This window comes from Strix aluco, chromosome 19, assembly GCF_031877795.1.
Source record: "Strix aluco isolate bStrAlu1 chromosome 19, bStrAlu1.hap1, whole genome shotgun sequence".
Classification (NCBI taxonomy): Eukaryota; Metazoa; Chordata; class Aves; order Strigiformes; family Strigidae; genus Strix; species Strix aluco.
The window spans coordinates 11792772-11814148 of NC_133949.1; the positions used below are offsets into that span (position 1 = coordinate 11792772).

The following is a 21377-nucleotide window of genomic DNA, read 5'->3' on the forward strand; positions in this document are numbered from 1 at the left end:
TTTTTGAGCAGAGTTGGAATTTGTTCTCTCATACTTGGTTGTGCACTACAATACCGAACTGCAGTGGCAGGGCCAGCAACGAGAAGCCGTTCCCCATGGCTACTCCCTGTCCCATCCTTGTGTGCTTCAAGCAGGGAGGATTTCTCTGGCTTCCCCGGACAGGCGTGCCCTGTGGCATGGCCGGAGGAGACCTCCCACAATAGCTGTGCTTCCCGAGGAGCTTGGTGCCGCTTCCCTCTGCAGCACAAGGCTGATCTGTCTGGACCTTTCTCTGCTCTGCTGTTTCCCTCTGCCTTTTGCTTATATGTCTCTGCAACCCACTGCATCCAAAATACCAGCTGATCTACTTGCTCTTGGAGTGTGAAGCAATAGTTAAATGAGTAGTTTGGATATTTTTTTTCTCATTTAGACAGAAGAAACAAGTTCAGCTTTGACCATGCATGTTACATTTTAATTTTTTCTCATGCCAAGAAATACAAAGAAAGTATATAAGATATACCATATCATCCTGCAGAAAAAGAAACATTCATCAGCAAAGAGAAGTGCCCAGCTGCAGTTCCTGATGTGTTCGTGCTGTGTGTGAAACACGGCTCTTCCAGTTTGACTTCAAAACAGGAGGAGCCGGTGCCTGGACGGTGGTTGTGGCAGTGGGGGAGGATAGACCCTGCACTTCCACACAAAGGATCGTGTCCTGGGCACCAACTAACAAGGGCACCTGCTCTGAAGTGGTCTCAGGGTTGCCTTGGTGAATCCTGCACACGATCCCTTTCTGATGTTTCTTATCCTGGATGGGTATTTATAGTTTTGAATTTCGCTACCTACTGGTGTTAGCAAATGCTTTACAAATATTCCCACTTTGAAAAGGCTACTTTCCCCCACCACCCCCTTGGCTTGTGCCCAAGCACAGGAGTTTTCAGTCCAAACCTGTCTTTGCCAAAATTAAAGGATGTACGCTGAAAGAAAATCAACCTTAAATGTGAAATTATTTCAGCTTGACTGTGCATCCTTGGCTGTGGTTCTGTGATAAGTAACAAAGTGATAGGGCAAGGTTGGGGGTATCAGGAAGAAAGTCAGTCAGTCATGGGACCAGCCCAGTGGGTGCGTTTCTGCAGCCTCTCCCTGGACTCAGACCGAATGGAAACAGAGTTTTAATTTTATATAAAAGGCAGGATCTGCTCCCCTTGTCTACATGGAGAAGTCTGTATTTGGAAGGTCAACTACTGCAACGTTAATGCTTGAGTCTGTAGCCAGCCTGGGTCAGAGCCTTAGGGGGAGCAGGTTCCCTACCCCTTGATAACCCCTTTCAGTGAAGCCCAGTGATGACATCTCAGTGCCAACAAGACCTGTCCTGGATTAAAGGAAAGGCAGAGGATAGGAGGGAAGAGCCTGTGAGACACGTGCATTACTCTAGGAGCAGAAATGCTGAGGGGAAAGCACATTAAACTCACAAAGATGGGCTGAGGGAGGTAAACTGGAATGGAGTGAAATACTGACCAGAAAAAGCAAACCCATCATTAAACACAGCAAACTTTGAAATCGAATCTTTTGTTGCTTTCTTTCCTCCCTTTGTGCTCAAATCCCTTTGGTCTCCTCCACAGGCACCTGGGCGGGCACCAGCCAGCGTGTTGCTGTGACCAACTGACTCCTGCTAGACCTTTTCTGACCATCAGTCATTGCATCCTACAAGAAGCTGGCGTGAAACCAAGCTGGCTTGTCTTCTCGGCAGCAGCAGATTGCTTCTTCAGCTTAAACCTTTGATCCAGCATTGCTGTACCCAGCAAGGGCCCTTCTGTGCTACCCCTCAGAGTCTAACTCTCCCCCAAACCCTGGCGAGAGGGGCCCAGGGCCACCAATGCCAGAGAGGTGCCATCAGCCATGTGCTCTGCTCAGAGGCTTCCTGAGCAGCGCAAACCGTGTATTTATATCCCACCAGGACCTCACACTTGTCGATCGTAACTCCTACTTGAACTTACATTTAGAGACGTTTCCCACCTTCTCCATCTCTTCAGCAAGCTATCCTCCTACCAGCTCAACTTTGCTGTCAGGTAAGGATGAATTGCCACCTCATCACTTGGATCTCTCGCCTCTCCCCTATTGCCTGCTTTACTAGGGGGTAGAAGTTGGCCCGATCCTGAGGATTTCATGACTATTATAGTTGCAAACACAGGAAGCTTGATTCTGACGTGTGTGCTTAGGGGAGGCAGCAGCAGGTGGCAAAGAGCTGTGACATAAGTAATAGGGCTTGTTTGTGGGGATGGAGAGGGTAAGTCTTTTCATGACATGGTTTTTGTGATCACCCTTTTGTGAGCTAAAGACACAAAGGACAAAGTTAAGAGAGGAGAGGTTGTGCCTGGATGTGGAAGAAAAGGTGCTTGCTCTTAGGTGAACACTAAATTAGCAAAAAATCATGAGGGATGCTGTGGTTTCCCAGATGTAGACCAAAGGAGGAACCATGCCTGCAGCTGGCCTCAGGATGAAATTCTGCCATGATTTACCTCCTCAGAACACAGTTGTGGGTGAGGCGTGTGTCAAGGGTTGGGGGCTCAGCAACTTCTTCCTTCGCAAATACAAGCTAATGAACCCAAAAAAGCCAAATAGGCAGCTGAGCTGGGTAAAACTGTGTGTGACACGAAGAGCAAGGATCTAGTGGCAAAACCTTTGCAAAATATCAGGCTGCAAAATGTATGGGGAAGTTGGGGGAGAGCACAGAGAAGAGACTTTCCAGATAACTCTGGGGGGGTTATTTTTCTAGGTTGCATGGAGAGAAAATATTTTGTCCGGAGTAATTGTAGAGGCTTTCCCCTGGATTTAAATGCAGGATAAGAAAAAAAAAAGCTGTATTCAAGAGCGCAGAACAATTGTATCTAATCAGAAAGAAGATTTTAAAATGAAAGGAATTTAAGTGTCTTAGTTTTTCTTTTTTATTATATTTAATAGTAAGATGAGAAGCAGTTGCCTCAACAGCCCACTGATATAGGCTAATGTCTGAGGCACAAACCACGTTTGGGTGCGTACAACAAATCATCATCGTGGGTTTTTTGGGAAAGCTTCTGCCTTCTGCATTCAGATCAATTCTGGTACCTCTACTGCTCTGTGCTCACCAGCCTGAGACTTCTCCCAGCAAGGACCATTGCAGCTGCCTATAAAAGCCCCCTTGTTCCTATGACTGCAGGTATCCCAGTCCATTTTGAAGTGTAGTGTGTGTTTGCCTCAATCCGTTTGGAAAAAGGTTCAAAGGAAATCTGTATTCATACATGGTTCTGTTAGGGAGGAGAAAGACAAATGGGTTTCTTTTTGGAGCTGCACAGTGCATGTGACTCTGAGCAACTTTGCCATCGGTGCAATTAAAGCAGCGTAATGCTAACCCACCTCATGAGGGGTGGCAAGGTTTAATCCTTTAAATGTGGTAAAGCACTTTAGATGAAAGGCTTTATGTAATGATAAAAGAGCATTTAAATTCTTACTTAATAAATACTTGGCGCTCTCAAGTACTATAACTCATTGCGGCAGTTTTCCCTGAATGTCGGCTCTTCCTGCCCAGGGAGGAGCTTGCTCGGCTCTTCCCATAAGCTGAATTTCAGCAGCTCGAAGAGCAAAGGGCAGAAGATGCACGGGCAGGCAGCACTGCCCTTATGTAGCTCAGAAAAAATAGTGCGTGTTTCCCAGCAAGCAGCTTTCAGGTTCAAGTGTTAAAGAAGGAAATGTTTGGGGGGTTTGATGGGATGTCATCAGCCATAAGATGAGAGTTTGAATCTCCAAGGGTGGGTTTCTGATGAGCTCAGGAAGAAGAGATCTGGTGCCAAGGGTCACCCGGGCAGCAGCTGTGGGTGGGAGCTCACCCCCAGCAACGCTCAGTGGCCCCTGTTTGCTGAAGCTCACAAAAAATGAACTGCAAAAGAAAGGTTGCAAATTTGGTCCATTTTAGAAGCCAATAGTGTGTAATAAAGCACTGGCAAAGGGGCGGATGGGAATGGAGCCCAAGAAAGTGCTGTAGTGATGTGCTATTGCTGTGAGTCCCTGGAATCCCTTTTAACGTAGAGAAAAATGTTAACAGCATGTCTAGGGGATTTGGCTTTCATAGCCCCTGGATTCAAATAATGCCTAGGAAAACGAAACACTTTAAAGAGGAGCAATCAAACAGGTGACAAGAGAATTTTCACAGAGATGCCCATGGCTTTGCACATCAGCAGAGTAACTAAGTGTGGATTTACAGTGGACCACTCCCCTGTGCTGACCCCACGTGCACACGTGTGCCTGCTCATACACCAGAGAAGTTAGTGCCAAGCAGTTACCATGTTGTGGAGCTTCTTATGGTGTGCAGTAGATTCTCCATGTAGACAAGCCTCCAAAGCATTAGATTTGGTCTAAGGTTTGGGGTTTTTTTCAGGAGATTGGTGGTAGGGAGCAGAAGTGCCCTGGAACACCTTATTTCTCGGTGCAGTCCATATTTCTAAGTCCCAGGCTGTCAGCTGGAGACAACAGAAAGGATGGGGAGTGCAGCTCTTGGCCAGGTACTTGTGCCCGCAAAGTTTTGATAAAAGAGAGAGGCTCAGCTAATACGGAGCCAATGGATATGGCCAGAAGCCATCTACAAAGCCTGAATAAAATAACAGGCGATGAAACTTTGCATAGTCTGGGTGGCTGGATAGAGGACCAACCCCAGTAACAACCAGCAAGGACAGGGGGAGGGGAGGAAGAGGGGATGGGGCTGGAGGGAGCGAGGTGGGATCAGATCCCGAGGGAAACAGCCGAGGAGCTGCGCGGTGTGGAAGACGTGGAGGGGCACGGGGGATGTATAGGCAGATCGGGAGAAGCAAAGTCTATTTTCTTGTTATGTTAAATATAAAACATTAAAAAATAATACTACTTGTGGAACTGACCCCAGCCAGCTCCGGGGATGCTGGAGATTTTCAGAAATGCAGAAGAGCATGTGAGGGGTGGAGGGACAGGAGCAAGGATCTTAAACTCTTCCATGCCTCTGAAAATCTCCTGGAAGGCCCTAAGCTGAAGCCCAAAAGGATCGGGGAGATAAGCACTGACAGTGGCAGGGGCTGGATCACACTGAAGCTTTTGTGTGATGGACATGACATGACATAAAAGTGTAAGTGGGTAAAACGGGCTCTCCCTGCCTTGGTACTGCTGCTACAGATGAACCAGGCTCTTTTCTCAGCGCCATGAGTATTACCCTCACTTTGGGTGCACAGAGAGAGAAACGTGTGGGTTCACAGAGAAAGCATTATTTTTCCTTCCATTAAAAACCCCACCATGGGATCGGGGTGAGGAGGAGCCTGGCGTTCTCATGCAGCAACATCCTGCTCTGTCAGCTCTGAGATCTGCCCTAAGTGATAAAAGAGCTCATAGGAACAGACATAGAGAACATTCCCAAAGGCATGCAAATGGTCATTGTCTCTTTTTTTTTTTTTTTTTTTTCATCAAAAATACAAAAGCACCCACCACATCCTCCAGCTTTTGCTGCTGCATTTTGTTCGGAGCAGAGTCATGGTCCCGCTGCAGCTCTGCTCTCCCTCCTCCTCCATGGAACAGCTTTCAGCTCCTGATGGCAGTTTGAGCTTTGTTTTTTTTTTTGTTTTTTTTTGTAGAGACAGAGAATTTGATGATTTAAAAACCAACAACCCCCCAAAAATTCAGTGACTTGTGCCAAAACTCTTAGGAGGATTCCTCAAAATGTCCTGTTCTTGCCTTAAATTTTCTTTTAAAATACGCTTCGTTCTTGAAACTCTCTCCTCCTCCTGTACTTTAGTTGTCTCCCCACTCCGTGAGTTTTGCTGGAGGGGAATGAGGTAGTGGATTTCCCCCTTCTCCTCTCCACTCGACGTCTGATGTTCACTCCCATTCCTTCTTGCGATGTTTTTTATCCCATCACTTGTACAAACTCATTTCCAAGAGGCGGTGAAGTAGAAGCATGCGTTCCTTCAGACGGCGCTCCAGAGCAGGCTGTCTAGGGCTGCCCACCTACACTGTGACAATTTTTTGTTGCAAGGCTGAAAGTAAAAACCCCAAAAGGAAAGTTGTCTTCCTCCTCTTCGAGGTATTTGCATGCTAAAACATCTTCTAGGAAACTGTAAAATAAAGAGAGTCTTAGGGCAGCTTCCAGTAGTCACCAAAGTTTCCCTTATGCTCATGGTTTGGGTTTTGTGTGTTTCTGAGGTTCCCATTCGCCTGACCTGCATGCTGGTGTGTTTGTGTTTGAGAGGCTCCCCAAACATTTTGGGATTACATTTCTGGGCAGGTTGATTTGTGTCCTGAAACCCTTCAATTTTTACCCCGCTACACTCTTCTAAACCCGCCACAGCCTTTGCCAGGGCGAGACCTTTCACCAGGGGGACCTTGTATGGTCACCACTGCACTGTGGGACAGCACAGGGAGGACTTTCCATTCTGGTCCTTTGAACAGTGTGTGTGTTGCTACTGCAAGGAGCCCCTTCTCCAAGGTGTTTTGCAAGTGTGTGAGCAGCTGGTGATGGCCAAACCAGCCTGGACCACAGAGGTGCTCAGTGCTCTACCACCGCGGTTGGGTGGGAATGGAGCACCACCTGCCCTAGGGTGATGGTGGGCAGGTGTCCTATAAACTGGGCCAGAGACGGGAGCTGGATGAGGTTCCTGCTCTAGCTGGGCTGGGGAAAAGGAAAGAAATGTTACCTCTGATGCTGAGTGAAACGTAGAGCACGATGATGATGGTCCCCAGGATAATGGAGACGATGCTGAGCAGCCTGGCCATGCGGCCGAGTCGCCGGGCTCCGTCCATGTCCCCTTGCTGCCCGCTGTTCCTTGACTGGGGGGAAACACAGAAAGAGGGTCTTGAGAACAACTGTGGCTCTGGGGTGATTCTCTGGCTGCAGTCCCCAAAACGAGAGCTGCTACGTCAGCAGGGGTGCTGGACCTGCCCTCCTGGCCTCTCCCAGGATGGCATGTGAATCCCCTCTGTGAGCCTACAGCTTTGACAGCCTGTGGTCCTGCTAAACCAACATGCCTGGAGAAGCCCACCTGGGATGCTGTTCTGCTTGCCCTGGGTAGGAGCTGGACTGGCTCAAGTCTGTCTTTTGTTGGAGTGACTAAGAAATAGCCCCGGTGGGGGGACAGGTGGCACAGCACAGCCCCAGCCCCTCTCTGACTCTTTCATGGAAAACCCTGATATTCTTGACTTCAATCCTCAAAGCAGCTCACTTGTACGGGGCCTGCGCAGGGGGACTGGATCCCCAGGGGTACCACTGTCCTTCTGCGGCTTGCGTACAGGAAAAGTATGCTGCCTCCATCGTCTTCTGCAAATTTATGTATTGAGAAGTAATGTAGATTGTGAGTTTAACTATCACTGACAAACCAAAAAAAAAAAAAAAAAAAGCAGTGATGTTTCCAAAGCAGCATGTGGGCTCTTTGCTGGCGAGAGGAACAGGCTTTGATAAAGCAGGCAGTAACTGCTGGCTTTCATCTTGTGATGGGATGTGCTTTGGTGCCTCTGCATTACTCTGAATTTCTGCATCAACATAGATGGGTTGTGTTCACCGTCTCTGTTTTTAAATGCAGTCCTCCTACAGTGAATTCCTGCTCTCGTGTGTGCTGTGGGGCGGGAAGGAATAGTCCATATAGCTTCTCTATTCTGCTTCTAGTTTCATTGTGATTTCCCCTGCTGCTCTATTGATTTCTTCAGGCAGCTCAGTGAAAGCTTTCCTCTGCTCTGTAACTAAAAGAAAAGGCTCCCTGGCTGTGGCAGGGCTGAGCAATGGGATGGGGAATGGCACTAGTAGGTGCCTGGAAATTGTTGTGTGTGGACTCATTAAGGGATGAAAAGAGATCCTCAAGAGTTGCAGCTAAAACAGGGCTTGCCTGGCACTGCTGTTGGTGGGCACTGGTGTCTTAACGGGAGGCACTCGGTGCGATAAATTGCAGCAGTCCTTGTCTTTGGGGACAGGTGACAACTCAGGGCAGATGGAAAATGGACTCGATGATCCCAAGGGTCTTTTCCAACCTGCATGATTCTGTGATTCTGTGAACACAACTTGGAGATTCCCTTGGAAACTTTGCTTTTCACTGCTTCGTCAGGGCTGGCCACTCATGGGCTCGGCAGAGATCCAGACCCCAGGGCACCTCCAGGGGGGTTAGTGAAGCTTCCCCAAGGTCTGCCCAGCAGTGCTGCTGGGGCCAAAGAGGCTGGATGGGGTTGAGAAGGATTTGGGTTCACACCCAAAGGGGAAAGACATAAGATTGGATGAGCGTGGGCTCACCAAGACCTTGCCTGGTGCCTGACGGGGCAGCGAGGGTGATGCTGTGGCCTGATTCCTCTGAGATTCAGCGCCAGCTCTCTTACTGCAGCACTGCTGACCCGCTGGGCAAGAGAAGCCTCCACCTATGCCAACCACCCACAGCAACCTGAAGACCAAGCACAGCTCATCAGAAAAAGTATAATACACAGATGCATCATAAACCTTCAGAGTAAGTGATTAAATAAGGACCGATCTTGTTTCTTCCTCTTGTAATTGGCAATAATTTGGTTCCCAAGTGACAAATACTGGAAGTAAGAATTCCTGGTGAGGGAGAAGCATTACTGCTGAGAGAGGAGCCCACAGTGCTCCCCAGCCTGCTGGAGTGAGTGTGCTGGGCTTCTTGCACTTGGCTGAGGGAGGACCTAGCACTTAGCAGAAGGGCAGCTGTGCAGTACCACGGTGAGGTTATTACGGTGAAATTACTCACCGTGCGTCAGCATTCGCTGCGCGTGTGGTGGAGAGGCTGGAGCCCCTCCATCAGCAAAACAGGAGCTCCCTGCTCGGGAAGAGGCAGACGGTCTGCGATTAGCATGGCTCTCCAGACCAAAAAGCCTTCCCGAATTCACGCAGCGCCCTTCTGCCTCCCATGAAACCCATCGGGAAGGGAGGGAAATTGGATAAGGAGTTTTAAGGTCAATTGGTAACATTTTCACCTGGTTGGGAAGGCTTGGAGTCGGGGGGAAGGGAGGCAAGGCAGGCTTGGAGGAGAGACTGGGGCAAGGAGGAGGAAGCCCAACACACGGGTCTGTCACCTTGATCCGGTGGAGGAGTTGAGTAAAATTGCCCTCGACTTCACGGGGGATGGGGTTTTGTAGATACTTTAACTGCCTTGAAGCAGTTACTCTTTCTTTAGAGATGCTTTTCAGTATTTAACATTTTTACATGGATTAAAGGCTTCTTCCCCTGCCCTGTCCATCTCCAGCCATGCTGCCTTGGCTGAGCCAGGTTTCAGCAGAAAGAGGGAGATGTGGGGCAGACTCTGGGGTGGGCAGATCCCTGCAGCCCAATACCGTGTGCCGGCTCCTCCCTTTGGAGCATGGTGGCTAAAACTGGGAAAACCCTGAGTTAAAAAAATAAAATGTGCTAGTTAATAAGAGTTAAAGGTGGAAGTGTCTTAAAACAATCCCATTTTCCTTTCAAGAAATTCATATCTCAGAAATAACAACTGCACTGGGAAGGGTTTGTCAAATGTTTAAAAAAAAAAAAAAAAGAAAATTAAGAGTCAGGAGGCCTAGCACAGCTCCAGCACTAACCATGAAACATCATTGAGAATTCAAACAAATGAATACTTGATGTTACTACCCCATTTCCTGTTCATCCTGCTTGGTATTAATACCAAGAGCAATACAAATACCCATTAATAATAATAGTGGTATTAATACCACTACCCCCTTGGCAGCACCATGGTCAAAAGGTCCCCAGTCCAGGGCTGCTCCATACTGCTCAGGTAGGTAAAATGCAGCTTTGAAGGTTTCCACGTACTCGTTTTAGTTTGTATCACCCTGTAAATAACACAGCGGAGCCTCAAACAGATGGTTGCTTCCACTGCATCCCTGCAAACCTCCTGCTCTGCTCACATACCACCCTGTATAACAACATCCCCACCGCTGACACCAAGAGAGCTCAAGACCTTGTTTCTTCTGGTCTCAACAGCACATTTGACAGACCATGTCTAAGATCGATGGGATGCAGCCAAGAACCTATTTTCATTACAGAACAGATGACAAAATGACGCCTCATGGGCTGGTGGGGAGGGATGGGGAGGACACGGTAGCCTGGAGATTGACAGGATCCCTGCCCTGCTCACTGGCAGCTTCCAACATTTGGGAATTTTAGGCTCAGATTTTTGTAACAAGTGTGATATTTTTGTAGGGTGTGGGTTAGATTGCAGTGAGATATGCAGTTTTAGCTGTCTTCTGGGAAAAATATATAGGCTAACGAATTTGATATATTTATCACTACAGCTTCTGGAAGTGTTTACTGCTCATTTATCCTGAACAATTATGAAAAATACATCAGCATTGGCATGGGGTGTTTAGCAAGCATTTGTTACTGTACATATATTATTCATTGGTGTGGAACGGTTTGATTATAGCTCTCTAGTATCACTAATCCTGTGTTTTGCTTTCCACATAAAAACATGAACATCTTGTTTATTAATCGAGACTCGCCGAGGCAGAATATCTCAGAAAGGCTTGAGGGCTCCGGGGGAGTGAGTCAGTGTGTGTGTGCCAAGAGACTCCGTATTACATTAGAAAATCTGAAGGACCCTAGGAGTGGGGCTGGAAGGGCACGCTGTACCACAGCACCCACGGGGCCAGGTAAGTCTGGGTGATTCAAAGGAGTTATTAATCTCACCTGTTTTCAAACTGTTACCTGTTCAAGTTACTGTTCAGAAAGGTTTTTTCCCTAATAGATCACCTAAGTTGTCTTGTTGCAAATGAAGACAATTACTCTTCTGTGCTAGTCCCAGGGACGGAGAAGACGAATTGTCACCTCCTCTTCCCTGCAGTCTTTCCCTATTTATGAACCAGCTTTGGATGCACTCTGCTGCCTTCCACCAGTTACTCAGAATAAATCATTAATCCTCAACACTTGCGTTTTGTTGATGAAAACATTCTGAGAGAGGTATAAGTCAACATCAGACTTAGATAGATGACTGTGCCATTTAAAATGAGCAAGGATAGTTTGACTTCTCCCACGTCTTTCAGGAATGACAGTACTTATTTTGGACACCAAGGGCTGTGCAGAATTGCCCTTGGCGTTACTATAGGCTAGTTCTGGCTGGAGTTACCTTTCTTTTCCACTTCACTTCATTTGTTTGGAGTTTTGTACGCTGGTAAGTGACCTCTCTACTTCTTCCCCCAGTGTGGCTGCACTTTGGTAGGAAAGGGAGGGATTCAATCACAGCAATACAGCGTGTGTGTGTGTGTGTGTGTGTGTGTGTGTGTGGTATCTGGCCGTGCCCTGCAATACCTCTGAGATGGGTCCCACGGGCCGCGCTGCCCTCGTGTCCATCAGTCCCACTCTCTGGCTCAGGGGGAGACCGGAGCCCCTTGGTGCAGCCAGATCCTCACTTGGTCAAAAAAATGCATCCAAGGGTCAGTGGAGGAACCTCCAGATAACTCATTTCCACAAGACCAGCCTTATCAAGAACAGGCTGGGGGTTAGAGCAGATTTTTTTTTTCCACCTCTGGCCGTAGGCCCTGCTGGGATCTGAGAGCAGCTTTTGAAAAATGATTTATGAGATACTAAACCCAAAAGCATTCATTTGCTTTCCTCTCTGGATGATGCTTATTACCCAGAAAAAAGCTTTCATGTGCAAAAAGCATTGACTTAGGAAAGAAAAATACAATTGCAGAGCTAAAGGAATGTCAGCACATTGTGAGAAGGCCCCCCTCCCCGCCCAGGCACCAGGAATCACAAAAACCTGGTTCCTGCTCAGATTTGTGCGTGGTCAGGCACTCCTGGGTTTTATTCTGTGGGGAGACCTAAGCCTGTGGGAACCTCAGGGGTAACTGGGAACTGAATTTCTCCCTGGTGTAAGGAGGTGAAACATCAGCTGATGCTCCAAGAGCTGTTCCTGCTGGCAGGAGGACCCAGCCAGATGTTCCCTGGCTCCCCAGGGTCAGCACAGAGCAAGGATCACTCCTCCTCCTGTTCCGCTGGCACCGTGTGGGGGTCCCTGGCTGGAAGGGGGTGGGGGCCGATGGCACAGGCATGGCCAGGGCAGTAATAAATTAAGTGTTCCATGGGACAGGGAGCACAGGGATGACTGTGAAGGGGCCAGAGGATGCGCACTGGCTACTAATGTGCTGTGTGTGCTAGAAACCTTGTCCTGGAGAACAAATTCATCCTAGTATGCCTGCTGGCTCAGTGGCCCCAGAGGGTTGGGGTTGCGCATCCCCTTCCCCAGCTCTGGCTGGGCTCTGGTCAATGCTGTCAAGGGCCTTGGAAGCAGAGGGCAGCCAAATAGCCTTATTGCCTTGTTGGCCCTGCCTCCCTTTGTGTTTAACACAGTAAATACACCCCAGGACTGCGCTGTCTAGCAGTATTAACTGCCTCCTGCTCTTTTTTCACTGCTTACTCTTCTACTCCACAGGGCTTATGTGGCCCAAGGCACATCCCCACCATGCTGGAGGCTCTAACGCCTGCAAGGAAGAGTGTGAGAATCTATTTTGCATGAAGGCTAATGTGGTTGGAAAATCCCCATGAGAGCCCTTGTTTATTACCATGGATATGCAATACCCAGCTGCTTTCCCTCTCGTTGCAGCGCGAAGCCAAACAAGGCTGGCTGGCTTCCCCGTATGCTGCCTAAACAGGCTCCACCACACAACTGTACTACGCAGATGACAGCTGGCACTGGCAGAAATGATGATTCCTCCTCAAAATGGAAACTGGTCTCTCAAGAGGGCTTTCTGTGGCAACTGCCAGTGTCTGTCTTCAAGTTGGTGGTGGTTTTTGGGGAAGTGCTGGATGCGGGTGCCCCTCAGTGTATTTTAGTGTGGTAAGCTGGTAATTGCTTTCCCTGAGCTGATTTTCAAAGGAAAGATTTGCCTCTGTTGCAAATCAGGGGCATAAAAGGTCCCGGGGGGACTGTACAGCAGTGGGGCATCCCGATGGGTAAGGGGGTGGCCGTACTTGCAGGGCTGCGCTGACTGAGCCCCCTGCACCTGAGATGGGAGGGGGGCCGGCTGGCTTTATTCTCCCCTGCTCCGATGTTGGTGTCTTTGCTGAGGCGTGGGGGATGATTAATGGAGAAAATCGCTTCTTCGGAGCAACTAAAAGAGCCGCAGGTGCAGCCTGTCCCTTTGAAGTGTCCGAGGACAGGAACCAGCCTCCAGCCGGGGTGTCCCCAGGGCTGCAGGGCTGTGCTCGGCTGCCAGGAGGGGCGGAGGGGGGGGATCCCTGTCCCCGCTTCGCCTCGCAGCTCCTTCCCGGGGAAGCCCGGCGAGTCGCTCCGGACCGCTGCCTGGCGGCAAGGGACCGGGCTTCCCCGAGCCACCGGGCTTCCCGGAGCCCTGCCCTGCGTGTGCCCGGATCCCACCCCCGAATCCCGGGCCGCCGCGCTCCATCCCCATCCCGCGAGCTGTCCGGGGCTCGGCCGCCGCTCCCTGCCCGCCTTTCCCGGACCCCGATGGCAACGGCCGAGCCCCCGGCGGAGGCTCCTCCCGCCCCGCTCCCCGCCGCGGCCCCGCTCCCCGCCGGTGCAGCACCGCGGACAGCTCCGGCGGCCCCGGGCCCGGCCCCGGCCCCGCTCCAGCCGTCGAGGGCGGCGGGAACCGGGCCCGGCCCCGGGCGCACGGCGGGTCCCGCACTCACCATGATGGAGAAGACGAGGGCCACGACGTTGATGGGCCAGACGGGGCAGAAGCAGGAGAAGATGGCGAGAACCAGGTAGTCCCGCGGGCGGCCCTGCTCCGGTGCCGCCGTGCTGGTGGCCGTGGAGGAGGCTCTGCCCAGGCTGAGCCGGGACGGCGAGAGCGGGGCCGCCTCCAGGTGCCCGACCGACACCGACTTGTAGGCGAGCCCGTGCCCGTTGCGCTCCGCCTCGCCGGGCAAGGCGGCCGTGAAGGATTTGGAGCCGCGGAGGCCCTTCTCCTCCCGGCCGTCGGTCGCCGCCAGCAGCTTCTCGGTCTCCTGGAAGCGGGTGGGCAGCGTCGTGCCCGAGCCCGAGCCCGAGCCCGAGCCCGAGCCCCCGGGCGCGGAGCCGCCGCTCGCCATGGCCCGGCGGAGCGGGCTCGGAGCTCGCCCCGCCGCCGCCGCTCTGCGCTCGGGGCCCGCCGCCCCGCGGGAGGCCGTGCCGGAGGAGGGGCCAGCCCGGCTCAGCCCCCGGGGCAGGATCGGGGCCGCGGACCGCCCCCGAGGTGTCCCCATCCCGTCCTGTCCCCCACTCCCCCGCCCCTCGGACCGCGCTCAGCCTCCGCCCGACCCGGTGCAGGCGGTGCCGCTGCCCCCGGGGATGCGGCGGGAGGGAGCGGTGGGAAAGCCGGGGTGTCCCCTGTCGCCTCCAGCCCGGCCCAGCCCGAGGTTCTGTCCCGCCACACCGACCCCCGGCTCTTCCCGGGGGCTCCCCGGGCTCCGCCTCGCTGCAGCGGTACGTGAGAGCCCAGCCCTGAGTGGGCTCCGCTGGTGCCGCCGCCAGCCCCGGGGGTGCAGGGGGATGGGGGGGGGCAGCTCTGTGCGGGGTGCCGGAGCACACAGCCCTGCTGTCCCTGCGGCCCTCCTGGCTGAAAGCCTTTCCCCAGGCAGGTGGGGGACATGCGACACAGACCAGCCCCACGAACCCCTCGTGGCTGCGGAGAGGGGCTTGAGCTGCCCTGTGCCTGCGCAGGACTGCGGGCAGGCAGGGGCTGCCCGGAGGTGTGATGGTGTCTGGGCAGTGTGGGGGTGCCCGGGGGTACCCCTGGCTCCAGTCACTCTGGGAAAACATCCTCTCCAGTTGCAGGCTGAGAGGAGACTCTGGGCACGCTGTGTTGAGCTTGTTCTGCCCTCGCTGCGTGTGGGTGACTCTGGAGACACAGCAGCTGGGGACAGGGACACCCGATCAGTGACAGATACTGTGTCCCTACATAGGACCTGCAAAGGAGAAAGGGTGCTGGTGCAGGGGTGGTTTATGTGCTCTAAAGCAAATAACAGCATCCTTGGGAGTGGGGGGTGCTGTGAGGGGCAGGAATGAGGGGTAAAATAAACCCACAGAGCCTGGATGCCTGACAAAGATGGATGTTTTCCACCCATTCTGCTTCAGTTCCAAATTTGTCAGGGATTTCCCTGGCAGTGAGTGCCATCTACGGGGCACACCCAGCACCTTCTGCCTCTCCGAGAGGTGCCCAAAGAGCCTGCTGCCAGCTGGGGCCTGCTGCCCAGCCCTGCCCAGAGCCTGCCTGGCTGCTGCCCCCCCGGGATTTATCCTGTCCTGCAGCCTCCAGACAGAATTAGGACCCACGTTTCATAAACGTGAACCTGAGAGCAGTGGAGTGACTCTGCTTCACAGGGTCTCACGGGGTTATGCCTCCCACCCTGCTCCTGCCTCTCTGGCCATTTGCTTCTACCTGTCTCACTTTGACCACCAAAGCTGGGGGTAAAACCTGGAGATGTAAATTTGAGTGAAGGGAGGGGTTAGGGCTTGGTTTCACCTAAACTGTCTTTGAATGTCGGTGTTGCTGGGCTCTCACTCCCCATGTGATGGGTACTGATGAGGCAGAGCAGGGGGATGCGCTGCTCCAGGGAGAGCCAGAGCAGGGAAAGCCACCCAGAGCAGGGTTGCTGTTAGGAGAAGCAGGATTCCTTCAGTGGCCATCGCTGCAGGCCTTCTCCTGGCAAGGAGAACATCTGTTGGAGATTAAAGCCAAGATGCCTCACACCGGCAGCACTTTAAAGAGGCTCCTTTGCTGAGCAAAGAGCTCTCTCTCCTGGCTGCTGCTAGCTTTCCTCTGCTCGTTGCTCAGCTCCCTTGTCCCACCCAGGGATTAAGGGAGGAGGAGGAGGAGGAGGAGAAGGCCTTGGGGAGGGACTGGCACACCAGAGCGGAGGGTTGAGATGGTTGTTCCAGGATGTGCCCCACTGCCCTTGGTGTGTTGGCAGCCAGTGCTGGGGCTCAGCTGGGAGCACCGGGGCGAGAGCAGCAGGGCTGGAGCAGCTCCACGGGGTCTCAGCACCGTGGGAATCACGCAATGCAATCTGCTCTATCCAAAAATCTGCTGGTTGTGGTGTGCGTGGCTGTAAAACCCTGCCCAATTCCTGCAACAATTCCAGTTTGCTGAGCCTCGGGCAGAAGGGAGCCCTCCCAGCTGGTTGGAGCTTTCTAAGCCAGAGGGAAGGGCCCAAAAGGGCCTTTTTAGTAAAATTTCCCCCCTTTCCTCCCCACCACTGGGACTGGCCTGGAACACGCTACCGGCCTGTCCCACCAGAGCCACGTTGCCACAATCAGGAGGAAACTGCAAACGGTTGGGTGCGTTTTATTGAAAGCTGATATCTGTCTCCCCTCCCTGCCTGGCCTCGCAAATCTGCTGGGCACAAACGCCTGCACCAATGAGTTTAACATCAAAAGTCCCAGGGCACTAAACTTTTCCCGCTGTTGCTCCTCTCCTTCACCGGCAAGAGCCAGAGCGACCAGCCAGCCAGGGGCTTTAGTGTGATCCCCACGGCCCATCTGTCCACCCCACACATATTAACAGCCCTGGCTTCAGGTTTATAAGTTGCGTTTTGTCATAGAGCAAGCAGGAGAGAATAAATAACAGTGGCAATCGGCAACAGTGAGACCTCGCAACAAGAAACACAGAGCTGGCACTTCCAGAGGCCTTTCCACCTTCCCCAGTTTTCCCGCAGAGCAGAGACCCGCAGCCGGGCAGCACTGGAGTCCCGTACGGCGTGGTGGGGGGTGTCACGGCTCTCGCCAGCATCGCAGCTGAGCTCTGCACCCCGCAGCACTGCTCTCTTGCCCAGCAGTCCCTTCCCGCTCCCCCCGTTTGTCTCGCGGGTGCGTTACCTTCCCGGCACCGTCGGGCCCCCCCAGCCCGGCAGGTCAGTGGATGGGGAGGCACTGCTGGTGTCCCCAGCTCTGGCAGTAGCCCAGCTGCCAGGGGACTGCGCCGGCCAGGGGGTCTTGCAGGTTGCCCGTGTATCTCTGCTGCCAGGCGCCTTGGAGCCCGGGGTGATGGGTCCCGCTGGAGCAATAGGCAGGGCTGGGCCCGGAGCGATCCTCCTTCGGGCTCTCATAGCGATGGAGCTGCCTCTCAGGGAAAAACCCGGCATAGAGAGGGGACGGAGGGCAGCGCTGCAAGCCGGCACTGCCTGAAGAACTGGGCTCCCAAGGGGGCTGGGGGCGACTGGCCTTCATCCCCGGCTCCTGCGCAGGGACCCCCGCCCGGCTGCGGCACTCGGAGTGGGCACAGGGCCAGCAGCACCCGGCGCCGTGCAGGGACAGGGACAGAGCCGTGATCCTGTTGATGGCTCGCCGGAGGGTAGCGATTTTGGAAAGCCTTTTGCCACCGAGGTCATGTTTGAGGGCCAACCGCAGGGCGTTGAAAGCTTGGTTGTAGTCCAGGATCCTCTTGCGCTCTCTGACATTGGCAGCCATCCTCCTGGCCTTGGAGCGCACTGGCCTGCTCCTCTTCCTCACCTTCATCCCTTCGGTGTCCCCCAGGCAGGCAGCTGCTTCCCTCCCCTGGGGGACCCACAGACCCTGCCCATAGCACACCTGAGGTGCAGCCCCCGCTTCCAGCTCCTCTTCCGAGCTGTCGGGCTCTGCTGCTGTGCCTCTCCCCACGGCTGCTCCGGACATGGCCACCGATGCAGGGGAGTGGGAGAGGTGCTGCTGCAGTTCTGCCTCCTGCAAGGTGTGGGAGACACTCCTCCAGGGACACGCAGCTGCCTCTAAAAACCCCACCGCGGGGCTCTCATCACGTGGCTCCCCCCCCCCCGCCCCCGACCCCCCTCACCTGCCTGCAGGTGTGCTGCCTTGTGGAGAGGCACAGGGTGAGCTCTGCCTGGCCTCTGCCCGCAGGGATGATCCTGAGCATGGTGCTGGGCTGGAGCATGGGGCACCGGTGCTGGGGTGCCCAGAGCTTGTGGTGGGATGCTCACAGGCCCCAGGGGGGAAGCACCTCTGCCAAGCACACATTGCTGGGGTTGCTGTAGTCTCTGCTAGGAGTTTGGTCACTGCAGGAGTTCCCTGTGCTGCTCTGTCCTCTCCTCTGCTGGGTGGGCAGGTGGCTCAGCCTAGCCCAGGTCATCCCTGGGTTTTATATGGTGCGGTGGGGCATCACCACCCTGGCATGGGGCTTGGGCTGTGCTCCCCCACACCCACTGGTCCTGCAGCATTTCTGTTATTTCCCACCTAGGGGAAACTGAGGCACGAAGTGATGAGGTTGCTGAGGAGAGCAGCGAGTCTCGGACAAAATGACTCCTGCCCCAGGAACGGTGTTGGAGCCTTTGAGACAGTGTCTTAAGGCTGCTCCACACAGCTGCACCCCAGCGAGATGGGAGCATCCGTGGGCACGGAGGTAGGTGGGCGCCTGGGCAGGAGCAGCCCCTGGGAGCCAGTGGAGGAATGTGCGGGCCTTGGCACGCCTCTGCCCTGCGGAGCAGGAAGCAGGAATGTGGCAGGAGGGACTGGGGCAGGTGATAAAAGAGCTAAAGTGCTACCTGCCTCCAGAGCCTTCCTGTCCCTTCCCAACAGCGGGGAGCCTGGGGGCAGAGCTGTTTGGGCTGGTGCTGCTGGGCCTGTCCAGCACTTATTCTGAGGAAGACGATGCTGAAAGCAGCTCCTTGTTCCCTGCATCCCCAAACCGGCAGGACAGAGGGACTTGCCAGGTGCAGTGGGTCCAGAGGCCATGGGGAGGGCCAGGTCCCCGTCCTCTGAGCAGCGCAGGGCTGCCACATGAGTTCGCCCATCAGTTCATTAGCGAGCAGTCGCTAAATGCCGTCCTGTGAAAGGGGTAACATTTTGAAAAATGGCCCCATAGTGGGTCTGACAAATTGTTGGGGTGACTGGTGCAAAAGCAGAGCCCCAGGAGAATGTGCCCCCCTTGGTCCATCCCTTCCTATCTGATTGTCCTGGCTCACGTTTGATCAATAGCCACAATTAGCGGGAGGTTATTTGTCTATTGCCCTTCTCCTCTCTTGGGTCTTTGAAGTCGGAGCTAATTTAGGTGCCTCTTCTCCAGGAACCCAATAAATCAGGAGCCGGGGCCTCAGGGAGAGGGGAGGACCAGGTAGCAGGACTTCAAAGGGAGGTGAAGGTTGCAAATATTTTTGAGCACTCACCTGTGCTCACTATGGCCCTCTTGTTCTCCCCAGTTGCCTTCTGGCTGCCCAGTCTTTCTCTGCCCAGGAGTGGATGCTCTCCTGGCCACTGGCTTACCCGGCAGGAGCGTGGGACTCTTCAAGATGCTGCAATAACAGCAGGACATGCAAGCCGGGCCCGCTTAGGGATGTGCCTGTCCAAAACCCAGCTAAGCAGGACAGATTCCTGCTGTGGGAATGTTTTTGCTGGTGTGGGAGGTCTAGAGGTGCAGTACAGAGCAGACATGGAGGTGACTGAGCTGGGCATGAAGCCAGGCGCAGCTGGGGTGACGTTTGGGCTGAGGCAGGGGCAGAGGGCAGACAGCAGCCCCCAGGCTGCCCCCATCCTGCCCACAGCCCCTGGGAGCTCGCTGGGGAGTGCTGCCAGGGGTTCCCAGCATCTCAACTCTGAGCAGCCCTGGCCCTGCAGGGATACAGCCCCAGCTCTCGGAAGCGGGCAAGGCCAGACCGTAAATCATGGGTCATCGGATGCCACCTGCCGCCTGTAATTAGTGCATCCCGCTGGGCCGTCCCCACCTAGTCCTGGACACTTCCTACCTAGGTGCCCATTACAGGGTGGGAGGCCAGGAGGAACGCCCACTCAGGCCCTGCTCCCTCGGTCCCTGCTGATTTATCGCCGTGCACTGGAGAGATTTATGGGCTGAGATGGGGAGCCAGAAATGTGTTGTAAGGCTCTGCCGGGCCCGTCTGCCTGACAGATGATGAAAGAGCTGTAATTATCCGTCGCCACGCATAAATCAGGCCACTCATGGCAAACACCACCCCCCCGCCAGCCTCCACGAAGGGCTTTCAACCCCAGGGATACCCCATCTCTCCAGCACGTGACACACTGGGCTTGGGGCACTGCTGAGCACTGGGCACCTGCCCATCAGCATCATCACAACTCTCGCGGGTCCCACATCCCAAAGGTGTTTTGGGTGTCTTTGCCCCTAACACTGTTGCAGAGTGGGGGCTGCAGGTCCTGCAAAGAGCCCTGGCCTGGCTGCCCTTCACCCACACCCCTCCAGCCTCCCCAAACCGTCGCCGCTTCCAGGTGAGAGCTGCCGGGACCATCTGGGAGCACAGCCCTTGCTGGAGATAAAACCTTGATGGGGTGGTGAAGGGGCAGCTGACACAGGCTGGGGGGCTGCCCAGGTCCTGGCTGTGTCCCAGCACCACCCATCCTCCTCAGGAAGGCTGCACCGGGAGGCACGGCTGTGCCGGAGGGAAACCACAGAGAGGGAACTCACAGTGCCGAGGCATGAGAGCCAGCGACTGGCACGCAGGGAGGTGCCCACCACTGCGCAGCCCCCTCCTCTCGGGTGGTGGTGGAGGGGAAGGAGGAGGCGGTTGTTGCGAAACTGCCTGGGCCCAGTGGGTAAATAAATAGGGTGCTTTGTTCCTGCTGGGGCAAGGCCAGGTGGCACAAGGGACACAGCTTGTGAGTCATCTCCGGCCAGCCAGCACGAAGTACACGGGAGGAGGCAGGGGAAGGCAGCTCCCCAGCATCCTGCGATGTCCCGTGGCCCAGCGCCTCGTGTGGCACAAGGGAACGGCCAATCCTGCCCGGGGCGTGGGGTTGGAAAACCCTGTCCCGTGGGGTGGGAGTGAGCTGGGGGCACACGCTGCCCTGGCAGCTTAAACACAGTGGGCACACGCGCCGTGGCACAGAGGGGGCAAAAAGTCTTACGCGGGCCTTTGTCACCCACCGGGGGAGTTTGCGGCTGCCCCTCTGTCTGGCAGGAATGGACGGACAGGGCAGGCAGAGCGTCACCGGCCGGAGGATGAGGATGGTCAGGACATGGGCCAAGCTCCAGGTCAGGGCACGTGGTGGCTGGGAAAGGGCAGCTCGGTGGCACAGGAGCCACCCTACGCCTTCGCGGCTCAGTTGTCCCTGGCTCGGCGACCGATTTCTTGCAGTGCCCGGGTTGTCTGTGGCATTCGCTGTGGCTTTGCTCTGCTCTGGCGCTGCCGCCTCCAGGCGCTTCCTCCCCAGCGCAGCATCCTCCCCCCCGGCCCGCGCTCCGCCGGGGGCACCCAGAGACGGCGACGGACGAACCGACGGTCGGAAGAGCCGGGAATACAGCACCCCCAAAGCCACCCCGGGGAAGCAGCGCAGCCCCCGGGCCTGCCGCCGGGGCCGAGCCGGGGGGGGCGGTGGCAGCGCTGCTCCCCGCCCCGGCGGGGCCGTACCGAGGCGGGGCGGGCCGGGGGCGGGCACCGACGTCAGGCCCCGCGGCGGCGGAGGGTGGGGGGGGGTGCGGAAGGCGGCGGCGGCGGCCGTAGGGGGGGTGGGGGGAAACTTCGAGCCGGG

The 21377-nt window shown here is 54.8% G+C and overlaps 2 protein-coding genes across 2 annotated transcripts; both read right to left on the reverse strand.

Moving 5' to 3' along the window:
• Nucleotides 1-429: 429 nt before the first annotated feature.
• TRARG1 (trafficking regulator of GLUT4 (SLC2A4) 1) lies at nt 430-14155 on the reverse strand. The gene is made up of 3 exons (XM_074844980.1): nt 13601-14155; nt 6660-6792; nt 430-6080 (listed from the first exon to the last, which is right to left on the reverse strand). The coding sequence occupies exons 1-3, from the start codon at nt 14153-14155 to the stop codon at nt 6073-6075; spliced, it is 696 nt and encodes a 231-aa protein (XP_074701081.1). The 3' UTR covers nt 430-6072.
• A 2647-nt stretch (nt 14156-16802) lies between these two features.
• BHLHA9 (basic helix-loop-helix family member a9) lies at nt 16803-17561 on the reverse strand. The gene has a single exon (XM_074844975.1). The coding sequence runs from the start codon at nt 17559-17561 to the stop codon at nt 16803-16805; it is 759 nt and encodes a 252-aa protein (XP_074701076.1).
• Between the last annotated feature and the right edge of the window lie 3816 nt (nt 17562-21377).

Bases quoted from the DNA above. Each gene is read 5' to 3' on its own strand.
- TRARG1 (XM_074844980.1), bottom strand. From the start codon at position 14,155: ATGGGGACACCTCGGGGGCGGTCCGCGGCCCCGATCCTGCCCCGGGGG. The intron at 6,793-13,600 runs GTGAGTGCGGGA...GTTTCCCCCCAG, and splicing joins CCCTCGTCTTCTCCATCATG to TCAAGGAACAGCGGGCAGCA.
- BHLHA9 (XM_074844975.1), bottom strand. From the start codon at position 17,561: ATGTCCGGAGCAGCCGTGGGGAGAGGCACAGCAGCAGAGCCCGACAGC.